Source organism: Xyrauchen texanus, chromosome 45, assembly GCF_025860055.1.
Source record: "Xyrauchen texanus isolate HMW12.3.18 chromosome 45, RBS_HiC_50CHRs, whole genome shotgun sequence".
NCBI classification, from domain to species: domain Eukaryota; kingdom Metazoa; phylum Chordata; class Actinopteri; order Cypriniformes; family Catostomidae; genus Xyrauchen; species Xyrauchen texanus.
Window position 1 is genome coordinate 22956730 of NC_068320.1, and position 16723 is coordinate 22973452.

Below are 16723 nucleotides of genomic sequence, written 5' to 3' on the forward strand. Positions count from 1 at the left end.
GACAAAACAAATGCAAGATAATAAAAGATTGCAAGAAACACTGCGGAAGATGGTAAATAAAAGTCTGCAATTGCTAAAATCACATTGTTTTACTATCAACATAAAGCCTGGTCCACTCTGCATCTTGTTTAAGACAAGACGTTCCCATTTAGATTACAAGAGACCAACTAAGCTACATTTAAAAGCCAGCTTATGATGGGGAAGCTATTTTGTAACTTTAGTTAGTAGCGTTTCATTATTTAAAGTAGTTAAACTACAGTAAAGCTACTCATTTGAAAAAGTAGTTAGCTTCAAGCTACTAACATAAAGGGGCTAACTACATTGAAGAGGGCAATATAATTTTTTTTTTATGTGTCCAATGATATAGTTTATTATTTAATCAGAGCCAGATTTCTTTGGCACATAACAATAAGGGTTCACACACTGAGTTAAAGCATTGCATGTGAACAGATGGGTTTACACTGTATAGCCTACATCTAAAAGTCTAGAATACAAGCTAATATATATGCAACGAAACATAGCAGATGCTCCCGATTGTGACCAAGTCCAAATACAATGTAATTGTAAAGGGATCAATGGAAAGGAGGAGGCGAGAACCGGCTTTTCAATATAAATAATAGTTTAATGATAAACTTAAAAGACAACATAAACACACATGACGGACATATCCGCTAACGATCTCTCTCTCCCGCACGGCCCTCTGCAGTCAGCCTTTAAACCTCACGGAGGCATAATTAGCCTAATACGGGACCAGGTGTGTAGTATCACGACCCGGCCCTGACCTCCACCCTGCCACATTCCTCCCTCGTTCTCTCAGGCTGGGGAGCCCCCGGCCTGACGTGGAGCCCGCGGCCTGACGTTACCCCCCCCCCTTTCCCTGGGGGGAGGGCGCGCCTTCCGCGCTGTCTGCCGGCAGGTCATCCCCATCTACCTGGACGAGGGAGGGGACAAGGGGAGGGAAACAGAAATAATTAAAATGGGGGGGTACTTCCTGTAACAGTGTAGTACCCCCCAAAAAACTGTAAAATTTAAAAGAGGATAAAGGCCAACGCAGAGCGACAGTGAGAGAGAGAGAGAGGAGAGAGAGATGAAAAAAACCCCAAAAACTTTTACTCGTCAGTTCTCCGATACGCCGCAGCTTGTTCCTCGGCCACTCCTCCACCCTTTATCGGACGACAGCCACGCCTCTCCGGGCGGATCCGAGGCAGTCCTCCAGCCCCTGGCGGAGGGAATACCCCGCCGCGTTCTCGGGGAACATAAGGGGTCTCCCCCGCCCCTGGCAGCGGTCCTCTCGCTCCAGGCGGTCACCAGTGAGCCCCTGCCCGCTCGCGGTCGGCGGTCTTAAACCCCGTCGCGTTTCAGCGGCCGGTAGGCGACTCCTGTGCCCCTGGCAGCGACCCTGACTGCTCCAGGCGGTCAGCTAGGAGCCCCTTCTCCCCTCGCGGTCGGCGGCCATCGTCCTCGTTCAGGCGGCTGGGCTCCTCGTCCCCTGCTGCTCCGTTGGGGTGGATGGTAGTGGCGAGAACTCTACTACGGCGTATCCCTCCTCCTTCCCGGGCTTCGGCACCAGTGTAAAGGGATCAATGGAAAGGAGGAGGCGAGAACAGGCTTTTCAATATAAATAATAGTTTAATGATAAACTTAAAAGACAACATAAACACACATGACGGACATATCCGCTAATGATCTCTCTCTCCCGCACGGCCCTCTGCAGTCAGCCTTTAAACCTCACAGAGGCATAATTAGCCTAATACCGGACCAGGTGTGTAGTATCACGACCCAGCCCCGCCCTCCACCCTGCCACAGTAATATAATGCATAAATACGAAAATAACCTTGGATAAAATGCAATGCTACCTCAGATATCCATGTTATCATCCTGGGGGGTGAGTCTTTGGATGCAAAGTGAACCTATCAAAGCTGTTGTGGTCTGTGTTGACGCAACGCCCAGTTACATTTTCGAAGAGGTGCGTGTCAGTCTACTGCAAACTTTATGATGTAACCGCCGTTGCTACGTGTAGCCTACGCTGCAGGATCAATGCAGAAGTAAAAATCGTCCCTTCAGGCTGAGATAACCCAGATGTATTCAAATAGTATTATTTCAAACTTGAAAAATGAATATAGCCCAAAAAGGTATAATACAAAATAATAAAATGTATATGTATTTAGATGTAAGACTACTCTGTCTCACATGACTCATTACTACCCCTGTGTTGTCTTAACTGTTGTTTGGATGTTTTAATCTTCATAGAGAGCAGAACAAAGGGTGTGATAGAATGCAGGCCAGAGCCTGTTCTAATTTCCCATAATCCTCGTGCTACCCTCCCCCATATAACACTACACTGGCCCCCTTAAAGCAGGATTACATGATGGGGTTTGGTCTTGTTCTCCATCCCGTCCCTGTTCTCCTTGTTTTGGGATTTTTTTCATAGTTTGCTGCTCTCACTGGTTAAGAATATGGACATATAATACAGTTCCTGTATGTAAGGCATTTCATATTGATAGGCAGCCAACCACATCTGTTGTAACACCTCCATATACAAATGTCCAGGACCACTCAAAAGCATGAAGAATCGTCTAAAAGGTGGAATCTAAGAAGCAACGAGGCTAAGTTTGAGACTAGTGTCAAGGTTTTGGACTTGACTGGTTTTTGTTTTGCCCATAATAAGCCAAATAACAGCCATGAAAGATCAAATTGATCTTGATCAATTGTTAAAAATGCTTCTGTCTTGAAAATGCTTCCATATGTTTTCTGTGCTTCACATGACCATGATTTTATTCCACAGGCAGTGTTTTTGCAGTCATTCCCGGCTGTGTACAGAGAGTTGCTGAAGCTTTTTACTGTAAGGGAAGTGGCCACATTTGTGCGTGAGACTCTCGGTAGCCTCCCCACCGCGTCCCAAGCAGACTGCCCCCTGCAGGCCGTCAAACTGCACTGCATCGCCAAAACCGTGGATAGCCAAATCTACATCAACCCAGGTAAACAAACACACTCTATACACAATTCAACTTCATGGACAAGTGGTCCAGATGGAAAAAAAATTCTGGGAACACAGGGCAAGCCAGGATATTTTGTTATTGAAAAGCTTATATGTACAGATATTGTGTTATAGTAAGCCTATAATATTTGTTCACTTTATAAATAAAACATCTGTGTTTATAACTTTTTTAATCATGAAATGATAAAAATAAATAAATAAAATTTAAGGTAACTTGAGACAAAAAAAAAACATCTAAAAAGTGCTTTCAAAATGGGTTCATTACAGAGAGTAATCAGACTCATACAAAAACTTAACTAAACATTAACTGTGATATTTATTATAGATGCAACGATTTACAATTTTGACTTTTCAAATTTAATTTGAAAACGGTTTTTGTTTATGTCAGAGTCTAGATGTATCCTGCTGCCAGTGGTGTTGCGTGTCCTGCAGGCTCACATGCAGGAACAGAAAGATCTCGTCATGTGTGCTCACATCCTCACCTGCATGCTTTCTCTACTCAAGAGGGAAGACACGGTAAGGACACCTTACATAACCCTCACACAATCCTCTGACCGCCACCAACCATGCAGGTGAAACAGCAAGAATGTTTGAGACGGTGTGACAGAAGGTGACGTAACTATCTGAAAAATTAGTCACATAGAGCTACTAGAAAAGTTTTATATGCGTTTAACATTTAATCTTTTTCACAATAAATTTTAACATAATTTTTGTCAGACACTTTTGTCAAATTGCCTGCTGTAATTTGCCATTATTATGCATAATTCATCGGTCACTGTTTTTTTTTTATAGTTTTGTGCAATAAAAAGGTTTATCCTGTTTATTTGTTGAATGTTTGTCAAGAAAAATAACCCTAATCCAGTATAATAATACAGGGCTTCCTTAAGACCGAATGGTTGCTTAGATGACCCCAATGTTTAGCTGATTTTGAAAACATGTACACTGGCGTCCAAAAGTTTGGAATAATGTACAGATTTTGCTCTTATAGAAAGAAATTGGTACTTTTATTCACCAAAGTGGCATTCAACTGATCACAATGTATAGTCAGGACATTAATAATATGAAAAATTACAATTGGAAAAAAATATTCAGAACTTCTTAAACAACTTCAAAATGTTCTCATCAAAAAATCTTCCATGTGCAGCAATGACAGCTTTGCAGACCCTCGGCATTCTATCTGTCAGTTTGTCCAGATACTCAGGTGACATTTCACCCCACACTTCCTGTATCACTTGCCATAGATGTGACTGTCTTGTCGGGCACTTCTCACACACCTTACAGTCTAACTGATTCCACAAAAGCTCAATGGAGTTAAGATACATAACACTCTTTTCCAATTATCTTTTGTCCAATGACTGTTTCTTTGCCCACTCTAAACTTTTCTTTTTTGTTTTTCTGTTTCAAAAGTGTATTTTTTTGCAATTCTTCCCATAAGGCCTCCTGAGTCTTCTCTTTACTGTTGTACATGAAACTGGTGTTGAGCGGGTAGAATTCAATGAAGCTGTCAGCGGAGGACATGTGAGGCGTCTATTTCTCAAACTAGAGACTCTGATGTACTTATCCTCTTGTTTAGTTTTACATCTGCCTTCCACATCTCTTTCTGTCCTTGTTAGTGCCAGTTGTCCTTTGTCTTTGAAGACTGTAGTGTACACCTTTGTATGAAATCTTTTTTTTTTTTTTTTTTTGGCAATTTCAAGCATTTTATAGCCTTCATTGACTGATGAGTTTCTTGAGAAAGCGGTTTCTTTTTTGCCATTTTTGAACTAATATTGATCTTAGAGCCAGTCTATTGCATACTGTGAAAACTCAAAAACAAACACAAAGACAATGTTAAGCTTCATTTAACGAATCAAATAGGTGTTGGAGTGATAGCTGATGTAAATGGGGTCTGTCTAGATTTGATCAAAAATGAGTTTTTTCAAATAGTGATGTGCTGTTTTTTACATCAGTAATCTTCTGACTATGCTTTGTGATCAGTTGAATGCCACTTTGGTGAATTTAAGTACCAATTTTATTCTTAAACAGCAAAATATGAACATTATTCCAAACTTTTGGCCACCAGTGTAGCTTTGGATATTCCTAGTTTGAATAGACTTCTGCTTTTAAGAGGACCACAGGATGCTATCTTGTGAAAATGCTGATCCAGCACTTGATCTAAATGTAGACATCCGCTCTGACCTTGACGAAACTAAACTGCATGTCTCACACACTGAGAAGGCCGATCAGGACTAGATGCATCAGCCACATTCCTTTTGTCCTACACCTGATTAAACTGAAGTGACAGCTTATGTTTTCATGGCGGTCTCACCTTCTTCGCTATTAACACCCTGTCAGACCATGTAGAGAGTCATTCATAAAATCACTTCCCCTTTGTTTGTGAATGCAGGAGTCGACTGCATCCGAGGAGGTTGACCTGATTGTGGAGAGTGTTTTGGGTGTGTTACTGCGGACAATACTGGAAGTCGCTAACCGACCCCATCCACCAGGGCCCACACTACGCCCCCAGATTCAAGACATTACGGTAAGAGTAACAGGTCTCCTGGATTAGAGACAGCGAGAGGAAGGAGAGTAAAGCACAGTATTTACAATGCATATGAGCTGCACATCGCAACATGACTAAACTAGAACTGCAAAACCCCAATGAAAATGTACTCCCCCGCCATGTACGTTTACTTTTAGAAAGTTAAGTCCCTTTAAAAGAATTTCACACTATCACTAATTTAATTTGTTTAATGGCAATGTCACGTATGTACATGCATCATAGGAGACTTATGTCGTTTTAGTCATTTTTTCTGAAAGTTTCATTTCCCGTACCACATCTCAAATATCTGTGTTGTGTTCAATAGAATTCTGTTTTGGAACGGACAGTGATGAAATTACATTTTAAATGTTTTTGAAACAAAACATCAAACTCCTTTGTCTTGCTTAGGCTAATTTCATAGCTAACATGTTATGTATCCAAAATACACACAATTAAATAAAATTTTCACACTTTTTGTATAATTTGGCCAGATTAGAGCTTGTTTAGTAATGACATTCAATAAAAATAGCTATATTTGATAGTGATATTGTAATATTTACCTTGAATTTTCTTTGTTTTCTTCAAACATCACATGTCTCATATTTCAGCGCAAACTTGCTCTTCACTGACACTTTTGTGGACTTACAAGTTCGCCAACTTTTGAAAAAGCTTTATTAGGGGCAAAATAGTTTGATAGACGCCACAACTGGGGGATTGTCGTAATTTTTGTAACGTTTATTTACTTCACACAATAAATATTGCTATGGTTTATTTAACTATTTGTTTAGATAATTTAGTTTTAAACATGTATTTTTAATGGGTTTTCTTTGTTTAATATTGAATGTCTGGGTTTGGGACAACGTTACAAGAATAAAATCTAAACACAAAAGGAATTTGAAAAGTAGCAAAACATTAATGACGATGGCCTGGTAACATTTTCTAAGTCAGTTTTAATGTGACCTTCATAAAAAAAGAAAACAAATCTCTTAGTTTTTATTAAAATCAACCCCAGAGACATGAAATTGCCCCAAGTTGGAGAAACACCCAATGCTAATATACACAGTTGACGCAATGCTAACATTGGGCTTTATTCATGAAACACAAACAAATTTCTGTGTTAGTCGTTCATAAATTAAGGTGTATGTAAAAGATCACATTAAATAGGACAATTTATAATATGGATGGTTTACACATAAATTTGTTCTGATTGTGTTTAACTGTTGAATTGTTTTTATTATTTTGCTATTCTAAAATATGCAGTCTATTTTTATACTAATTGACTTCCTTTTGAAGTAGGATATTATTTAAATGTATAATATTATTATTATTTTATTATGCAAAATTCACTTTTACATGGTGTTTGTACATAAATGTGAGTCGACAGTATGTGTACACAAACACCCTACAATGTTAAAAGTCCACCCACTAAAACAGTGTGTCAAAATTAACGGTTTTCATTTCTGCTCTAAAGTGAGGTCACATTAGAGCAGGCCACGCCCACGACTGGTGACGGACTTCACCCTATTATAGATCCTCCCTTGGGTGATTTACACACAGTCCGCCATTTTTTCCATGCTGGAGCAGATACAGTGAGAAGAAGAATGTCTCCGCTTCTTAAGCGTCATAAGTGTTCTGTTGTTGACTGTAAAAGTGAACATATGAGTCTTCATGTACTCACGGCATCAGAGCCACTGCAGTGGACAAGTTTAGTTTTTGAAGGAAATGTGCCCCAAAACATACATACATTTGTGTATGTTTGTGCAAATCATTTTACACTGACTGCTTTGTGAATGAGTGTCAATATAAAACAGGATTTTCAAAACAATATACATTCTCAAGCATGCATCAGTACCAACTGTTCATGATCCAGCTTTATATCCTGAAGATGTAAGTATCACACTTTATATTTTGTGAATGTTTGCAAATCGCCTTTCCAAATGAGTTTGTTAGCTGATTCCACAGCTAATGCAGCTAAAGTTACCATTGTGTCTGATTGTACTCATGGAGACCAGAGCTATATGCAGCTCATTTGCATTTAAAGAGACACACACGAAAACAGCGTTTTTTTTTTTTATTACACTCAAAAAGAGGCATTTACAACATGGTATAATAAATGGTCCGTGGGGTATTTTGAGCTGAAACTTCACAGACACATTCTGAGAACAGATGTGTCTGAGATCCTTTAATGTAACATGAAGTTTCAATGCTTCTTGCGTAAACAGTCTCAACACAGCCCAACACATCGTCGGTCATTTCCAGAGTAGACACGGTGCTGAAAAGAAAAAAGACTGCTTCGGAGAGATGAAAAAAAAAAAGTGAAACATGCTAAAAACTGTCAGAAAAAGCCAGAAACATGGCCTCAGGGCAAAGTAATTAAAGTCCAGCAGTCAGAGCAGTTTACACTTCAAAGACTATCCACGCAAGCAGCCGGTGAATTCTGGCAGAGATGCTCCTGGTAGACGTGACAAATTCCCTAGCGTTCGGAGGTTTTTGTAAATGCAAACCTCGCCTTGCCGCCCTTCAACACCAATTTACTCATCCATATTTACACAGACCTCTGCAATTTATCAAGGGTATTGTGGGGCGGTTCAGTATGGGGGTGAAATATTCTGTGATGTGTTCTCATTTTAGAAGCAGGTTTAAGAATCTATTTATGTGAGCAATACCATAAATCTGCAAATGTAACATTTTCTACACTGATCGTGGGCGAAAATGGGATTTTATTGAAATGAATTTTAATACATAAACATAAATGTTTTAAACTAATATTCTGTGTTAAATACTAGGAAGTCCATTTCTGCCAAATAGAAAAACAAATGTCATCATTTATTATGAGAAACAAATCATAATTGTTTAGATAAATTCATAATTACGAGATACATTTTTTAAATAATTTTGCGATACTAAATCATGATTATGAGATGACTTTTTATCAAATGTATGACTTTTTAATCTTATAATTATGATTTAGCATCTCGTAATTATGAAATATAAACTGATAATGTTCATTTTAATCTTTAAAATTGACTTTTTAATCTCATAATAATGAAATATAATCTGATAATGTTCACATAAATCTTTAAAATTGAATTTTTAATCTCATAATTATGAAATATCATCTGATAATGTTCATTTTAATCTTTAAAATTGACTGTTTAATCTCATAATTATGATTTAGCATCTCATAATTATTATTATCTCATAATGTTGACTTTATTCCAAAATGTTTGATATTTTTAATCTCATAATTATGACTTCTCTAAATTTTAAGAGATAAAAAAATGTTGTATCTTCAAATTATGACAGTATCTCCTAATTATGATTTAGGATCTTATAATTATGATTTTTATCTCCAAAGAAATTACTTTGTCTCTTAATTTTGACTTTATATTTCATCATAATTTTTATCTCATAATTAGGACTTTTTGATTTCAGAATTGGGACTTCATAAAATTTTATATCATATAATCCTACATTTTACCTCATAATTTTGATTTAATAATTTTTTAATTTTTTTTTAATGTGGCAGAAATGGGCTTCAATAGTTAGGTTATCAATGTCATTTAAATTAGTTTTTACCTATTACTATATTTGTTTTACTATTTAGTCAATACACATACGTTACCTTAATTTACATTTATTTACCTCATGTATCTATATTTGCCTTTGTTTTGTTTTTTGCCTTTTAAATTTGACATTTCATTTAAACAACACTAATTCAGAACTCCTTTGAAGTGCGATAAACTGTAGTCTGTATTCTATGTCAGAGTTGTGTTTCATATTTCCTGTGGGTGTCTGTATATCTGGTTCTGAATGTGTTTGTTAGGGAGAGTTTGTGTCGTGTCTTCTGGCTCTCTTGAGGCACATGAAAGATCGACACTACCAACAGCTTCTGCAGCGGTTCACCAGTAAAGATGACCTGCGGGTAAGAGACGTTCTGAATGCATCCTAATGTCAGCGCCATTACATCTCACTCCTCTGACTTTATCGACTTTATTGACAATAAAGCAATCTCTTTTTCTCTCTTTCAGGATTTTCTTCTTCATATTTTCACCGTGTTTCGGATCCTAATAAGGCCAGAGATGTTCCCCAAAGACTGGACGGTCATGCGGCTGGTCACAAACAAGTCAGATGCTTTTTTATACCGTCATTTTACATGATGTTGTTTTGACATGTAGTATGAAATTGTGACCTAGCTTCCGTCATACTTCACAGCATCATCATCACCACTGTGCTCTACCTGTCAGACGCTTTAAGGACAAACTTCCTCAATGACAAGTTCGACTATAAGGTTTCAGTTTAATTGTATTCACAATCTCTAATGTGCACTGAAACTTAACAGTTGATCTGTTGGCTTGCTCCATGGCTCAATATCTGAATTCTCTGTTTCCATGTAGATGTGGGATTCCTACTTCTGCCTGTCTGTCATCTTCATCAACCAGTCTTGCCTTCAGCTAGAGACCTTCTCTGCATCTAAGAGGAAGAAAATATTGGAAAAGTGAGTATCACAAATGTTTGCACAGTTCACAACCTGCCTTTAATTTAATTAACTCTTATCTCTTATAATGTATTGATGTGCTTATAACATGTTTCTTTATTGTGAATCTACTCACAGCTAAATGGTATGGTCACAAAATATTAAGAACATATATTTTATAGACAAATTCAAATGTCCTGCTTCCACTAGAAGAAACAGACCCTAACTAAGGGTAACTGTATGGGTGATGTGCAGTGATACAGTAGGTGAACAGATGTTTTGCGTTAAAGCTGTTACTATATTGTCTTTTTCTTGTGTAGTGCTGTTTCATACAAAGCTGCTTTCAAAAAACGTGTACTTCTGGAAGTCCACCTACAAGTGGCGTATAGTAGATAATAAAAATAAAAATGACCCAACAATGAAAGTTCTGTAATTTTTTTACTCATCCTGATGTCGCTCCAAACCCTTTAGCGTTTTCTTCTTCTGGGGATCACAACAGGAGAAATTTCACACAGCTTTTTGCCATATAATGAAAGTTAATAGTAACTCTGGGGAAAAAGTCACTCATCATTTACTCATCCTCATGCCATCCCAGATGTGTATGTCTGTCTTTATTCTACTGAACACAAACAAAGATTTTCAGAATAATATCTAAGCTCTGTAGGTTCATACAATGCAAGTAAATGGTGATCAGGCCTTTGAAGCTCCAAAAATAACATAAAGCCAGCATAAACGTTATCCATATGACCCCAGTGGTTAAATGTGTCTTCAGAAGCAATATGATAGGTGTGGGTGAGGATCAGATTCATATGGGGGTGGTGGTGGCATAGTGGGCTAAAGCACATAACTGGTAATCAGAAGGTTACTGATTCTATCCCCACAGCCACCACTATTGTGTCCATGAGCAAGGCACTTAAATCCAGGTTGCTCAGGGGGATTGTCCCTGTAATAAGTGCACTGTAAGTCGCTTTGGATAAAAGCATCTGCCAAATGTAATGTCAATATTTAAGTCCTTTTTTTTTTTAGGACAAATCTCCACTTTCACTTTCACATTCTGAAAGTGAAAGTGGAGATTTATTGTAAAAAAGGATTGAAATATTGATCTGTTTCTCACCGAAAGGGATTGCATTGCTTCAGGAGACATATATTAAACCACATCCAGTCGTATGGATTACTTTTATGCTGCCTTTATGTGATTTTTGGAGCTTCAAAGATCTAGTTCCCTTTCACTTGCATTGTATGGACCTACAGTGCTGAGATATTTTTAAAAAAATTGGTATTTGTGTTCTGCAGAAGAAAGACGGTCATACACATCTGGGATGACCTGAGGATGAGTAAATGATGAGAGGGTGAAATATTAATTTAATAGCCTTGACAGTCAATATTCACTTTCATTATATTGGCACAAAGCGTGTTAATACTTCTAATTTCATCCTTTTGTGGTCCACGGAAGAAAGTATTTTTTTGCAACATTAGGTAATAAAGTAAATAATGGCAGAATTTTCATTTTGGGGTAATCTATTACTTTATTATCGAAAAGTTACACACTTTAATTGATTTAACCAATTGAACTGTCAATGTAAATGATCTGTACTGTGTTTGTGTGCAGGTATGGAGACATGCGTGTAATGATGGGATGTGAGATATTCAGCATGTGGCAGAATTTAGGTGAGAGATTCACAAACATCCAAAAGCTTTAGTCAAACTTTTCAGTCAGCATGGATGTAAGAAATGTAATCTTCTCTTATCTGTCTGCCTTTGTCACGCAGGAGAGCACAAGTTAAATTTCATCCCAGCGATGATCGGCCCGTTCTTAGAGGTGACACTAGTACCTCAACCTGACCTGAGGAATGTCATGATCCCGATCTTTCATGACATGATGGACTGGGAACAGCGCAGAAGTGGCAACTTCAAACAGGTCACACAGCGCCCCCTACTGCCCTTTTATGGGACATGCAATCATCTGAGATTGGCTGCTTATTATAACAATATGATTGCTTATATTAGGTGGAGGCGAAACTTATAGACAAGCTGGACAGTCTTATGTCAGAGGGGAAAGGAGACGAGACATATAGAGAACTCTTCAACAGCATGTGAGTCAGACAGAGCTCTCCAAACGATATCATTTATTTCATTTAGTGCTGTATCGTTGGCTTCACAACATATTTATGTTCCTACTGTTCCTCAGGGGGTTTGGTTGGAGCTAATCTAGTGTTTAGGGAGGGAGAATATTTTCATATTATTTATGCTTAGTCTGACTGATGGTAAGTGTTTCTGCTAGTCAGATCTCATCCATCTGTGTGCTTATTGGTTGGGCTTAACTGGACCTATGGCCAGAAGTACATTTACTGTATGTTTGTGTTTTTGTGTGGGTGTGTGTGTGTGTGTGTGTGTGTGTGTGTGCATTTGCTTGCTTTTTATATCTTTATTTGGCTGTATATATCTATATATGGCCCACTTAAAAGCCACATCCTCAACAATCTTTGTTGTCTCTTGAAGCGGTCACTAAGAGAACCAGACAACAGCATAGTAATAATGTATTTAATAATTATTTAACACACATTATATAATGCTTAACAGATCAATAGTTCATTAAAATCTGAATGGAATAGAATTGACAATGTTCACTATTTAAATGCAGATTAACTAACGATACATGAATCTTTATGGAATGTTTGTTAAACTTGCAATGAAAGTTATCATAAAGTCAGTATATTCCAATATCAATTGGACTTCCTTTTCCTATACTTAATAACAGCGAGATTTAAAGGATAAACATGAATTTCTATTGATGAAAAGAACATATATTGCTCTTGATGTGACAGCAGGGGATGAATTGTCCCTCTTTCCTTTGTTTTCCTGTACTAACCATACTAACCGCAGTAACGGAGTGTGAGTGGCTGCTGTTAACATTAATGTATTCATCTGAATTTGTTTTATTTATGCTGTCCTGGACTAGAATTCCTCTTTTTGGTCCATACCCTAGGTAAGATGCACTAATCACTGTTCTACTGGACAGGTTTGGGTGTGTATGTGGAATGTGGTGGGCAGCAGAATGACTCGTTCTCTTGTGTTTGTGTTTTCTGTCAGTCTGTTGAAGAAGATCGAGAGAGAGACTTGGCGAGAGAGCGGTATATCACTAATCGCCACAGTTACACGACTGATGGAGAGACTGCTGGACTACAGGTAACACTGGGCAGAAATACACACGTATATATCAGTGTTGGGGAAGCTACATTGAAACTACCAAACTATAAGCAATTTCTAATTGGAGAATGCTAAAAAAGGTTACTGTCACTTTAAGGTATAAACATGCATTTCGGTTAAGCAATCATCAATGAGAATCTCTCTGTTTCTTTCGTGCATCCATGCTGTTTGAGAGTATATCTTTTCACATTTTATCTGACTGTAAAGAACAAAAAGGATATTAAGACACATTATTCAATGAAAGTGGTGTGCCTCATCTTTGATGGACACACATTACATGGATATCAGTTTTACTCTCAAGCACTTTTCATCAAAACAAGGCAATTTATATTGTCCCATCCCTAGCGAATACTCAACAAATTTACACAAAGTAATACTTATAAATAAAAAACAACTAATTTGTATGACTAAGTATTGAAAACATCATTAAAAACATTGATTTGTTTACAACTATTTAATAAACATTTCAATTCACTCTAAATATTTGCACTAATACACTTAAATTCCAATAAATACTAATAAATAAAACAGAACAACACAAAAAAACGAATTTGAATATCTTGGAAATGAAAAATTTCAGTCACAATTATTTACTAAATGGTGCAATTTACAACAAATACTTACAAATACTTACTACTTACAAAGTAGTAGTGTACTAAATATTACTTACGAATAAAACCAGAAAACAAATTTGTATAACTTGCAATTGAAAACGTCATTGAAAACAATAGTTCAATTACAATTATTTACTTAATGATAAAATGTACATGAAATACATTCTACCAATAAACTGATTTGTTTTACTAATTACTACTTACAAATAAAACAAAAATCTAATTTGAATTACTTGGGATTGAAAACATTAATGATTCAGTTACAGTTGTTTACTGAATTCTGCAGTAACACACAAAATCTGTAATTTGGTCCCAATATAACCCAACATGGTATGATTCATGTACACAAATGTAACATGTATGTAATTTGACTGATATCTTACAGGGACTGTATGAAAATGGGGGAAGTGGACGGAAAGAAGATTGGCTGTACAGTCAGTCTGCTGGTATGATTTTCTCTCAATTTATATTCACCCTGTACATGTAAGTGCAGTTGGGACTGCAGTATTTCACTGTTTTGCATTTCCTTTCGGTTCTTAGTTTCTCACACTCTAGATTAGATGGTTTTTGAATGGAATAAGCAGTGCTTAGCTCAAGACTTGCGTGTTAACAAGGGAAGTGATTTAGCTCTTTACTTCACGAGGGAAACAAGAGGGCAACACTAAAGCCTTTTCAAAGCTGAAGGTTGTATTGTGGACCGTCCAGTGCTGGAGCGATTTCCTGTATTCATTCTCTAAGCCTCCTTGGTTTATCTTTATGAGTTCATCCATAGCAACCAGCCTGACATAAGTGTGAGTGTGTTTGTTGAACAAAAAAAAATCATTCAGTTTAACAGCAAGTAAACCACTTAATTTTATAAATTTTCTTTTTTGTCTCTTTTTCTGCAGAACTTTTACAAAACAGAGCTGAATAAAGAGGAAATGTACATCCGCTACATTCACAAACTGTATGACCTGCACCTGAAAGCTCAGAATTACACAGGTATTCCTGTATGGGACAGACAGATGCTTTATTAAAGAGGGAAGGGAGTGTGTACAGCAGCTATTACTATTTTCAACATTTTAGAATAATGACACAATCATTCAACATTGAAATTAAACAAATGGGAGTATTGGAATTATGCAGAGACAAAAATAAGATCCAAAAATGATTCAAAGTAGCTTCCTTTTCTCTAGATTACAGCTTTGTACACTCTGATTATTCTTTCAATCAACTTCATGAGGTTCTGCCTATTGATACTTTTTAAGCTGTATTGAAGAATTGGTCGCTGGACTCTTGTTGGCTGTTTTTCCTCTCACTAGTGTGCAAAATACACTATTAAAACAAAAGTTTTATTAAAGGTTTAGTTCACTCAAAAATGTTAATTATCTCATAATGTACTACACCCTCAAGCCATCCTAGGTGTATATGACTTTCTTCTTTCAGCCAAACACAATCGGAGTTATAGTAAAAGATATCCTGGCTCTTCCAAGCTTTTAAAGGAAGTGAATGGTACCTTAGATTTTGATGCCCAAAAAAGCACATCCATCCATCAAAAAAAAGTAATCCATATAGCTCCAGGGGGTTAATAAAGGCCTTCTGAAGCAAAGCGATGTGTTTCTGTATGAAAAATATCCTTATTTATAACTTTATAAATTATAATGGCTGGCTTTCAGTAACGGCCGTCCGCGTGTTCACAAGAGAGTCGAGTACAGGCGTATGACGTAGGCGTAGAGTAAGCTCCGGCTAGAAGTGACGAATGCTGTTTTAGCTATACTGTAGATTTGTATTAGTCTTAAAACGGTGCGTTCATGCATCTATCCAGTCATTCCAATTGTCCATTCATGGCAGCAAACACTCTCAGCCTCTGTTGGCATTACCTGGCATTTCCTGCATGAGCACCACCACGTCTCCCGAACTCTCCGTTTACCAGATTCTTTTGTTTGTGCCGCTGCTGCGGCCTCCTCCATCTGGTAGGTGTACTCCAGTTCAAACAAATGAGCAAATGGGCTGGGCAAAAAACTCAATCTCCTCTTCTCTTATATTGAAATTCTCCATAATTTTTCTCTAAAATTCCTCACTGTTGACATCTAATTCGTGACCGGCGCTTCCGCGTTCGTCACTTTTCACCAGAGCCTACATCATACGCCGGAACTCGACTCTCCCGTGAATGAGTGGACGGTTATAAATATGGATATTTGTCTTACAAAAAAACACATCGCTTTGCTTCAGAAGGCCTTTATTAACCCCCTGGAGCCGTATGGATTACTTTTTTGATGGATGGATGTGCTTTTTTGGGCTTCAAAATCTAAGGTACCATTCACTCCCATTATAAAGCTTGGTAGAGCAAGGATTTTTTTTAATATAACTCTGATTGTATTTGGCTTAAAGAAGAAAGTCATATACACCTAGGATGGCTTGAGGGTGAGTATATTATGGGCTAATTTTCATTTTTGTGTGAACTAACCCTTTAAGAAATGTATACATTATATTTGTCAATAAATCTATTTTGACATCCAAACTTTTGACTGGTATAGTTTACGTGGGGTGGTTGGATCTCAAGATGTTGCGCATATTTCTATGACCCTGCTTATGTGTTTGCGTGTCTGTAGAGGCCTCATACACACTTCTACTCTATGACGAGCTGTTAGAGTGGTCTGAGAGACCCCTGAGGGAGTTTCTGAGTTATCCCATGCAGAGCGAGTGGCAGAGGAAAGAATACCTGCACCTCACCATCATACAAAATTTTGACCGTGGAAAGGTATGAATTCTTGGCATCTGCCTTTCTCTGTGTTTGTCTGCCTCCCTTCCTCTTTTCAAGGTCACTGTCAGGAAACAGAGCCACTTCTGCTAAAGCCTTGCCAAATAAAATATTTTTTATCGTTTCATTTGAAAAGGTTACTGAGCATTCAAGGAAAGATTTCAGA

The 16723-nt window shown here is 37.5% G+C and overlaps 1 protein-coding gene across 3 annotated transcripts in view; it reads left to right on the plus strand.

Moving 5' to 3' along the window:
• Positions 1 to 16723, plus strand: part of dock4b (dedicator of cytokinesis 4b) — a 120117-nt gene that overhangs the window by 76418 nt on the left and 26976 nt on the right. For 2 of the 3 annotated variants that reach the window (XM_052118833.1, XM_052118835.1), the window contains exons 23-37: positions 2786 to 2978; positions 3387 to 3514; positions 5385 to 5519; positions 9346 to 9444; positions 9551 to 9645; positions 9735 to 9810; positions 9917 to 10017; positions 11606 to 11664; positions 11766 to 11914; positions 12004 to 12089; positions 12956 to 12982; positions 13087 to 13182; positions 14203 to 14263; positions 14705 to 14798; positions 16409 to 16557. In XM_052118833.1, coding sequence (XP_051974793.1) covers positions 2786 to 2978; positions 3387 to 3514; positions 5385 to 5519; positions 9346 to 9444; positions 9551 to 9645; positions 9735 to 9810; positions 9917 to 10017; positions 11606 to 11664; positions 11766 to 11914; positions 12004 to 12089; positions 12956 to 12982; positions 13087 to 13182; positions 14203 to 14263; positions 14705 to 14798; positions 16409 to 16557 — 1548 coding nt within the window. The remainder of the gene's footprint in view (positions 1 to 2785; positions 2979 to 3386; positions 3515 to 5384; positions 5520 to 9345; positions 9445 to 9550; positions 9646 to 9734; positions 9811 to 9916; positions 10018 to 11605; positions 11665 to 11765; positions 11915 to 12003; positions 12090 to 12955; positions 12983 to 13086; positions 13183 to 14202; positions 14264 to 14704; positions 14799 to 16408; positions 16558 to 16723) is intronic. The other variant, XM_052118834.1, reaches the window with a different exon arrangement.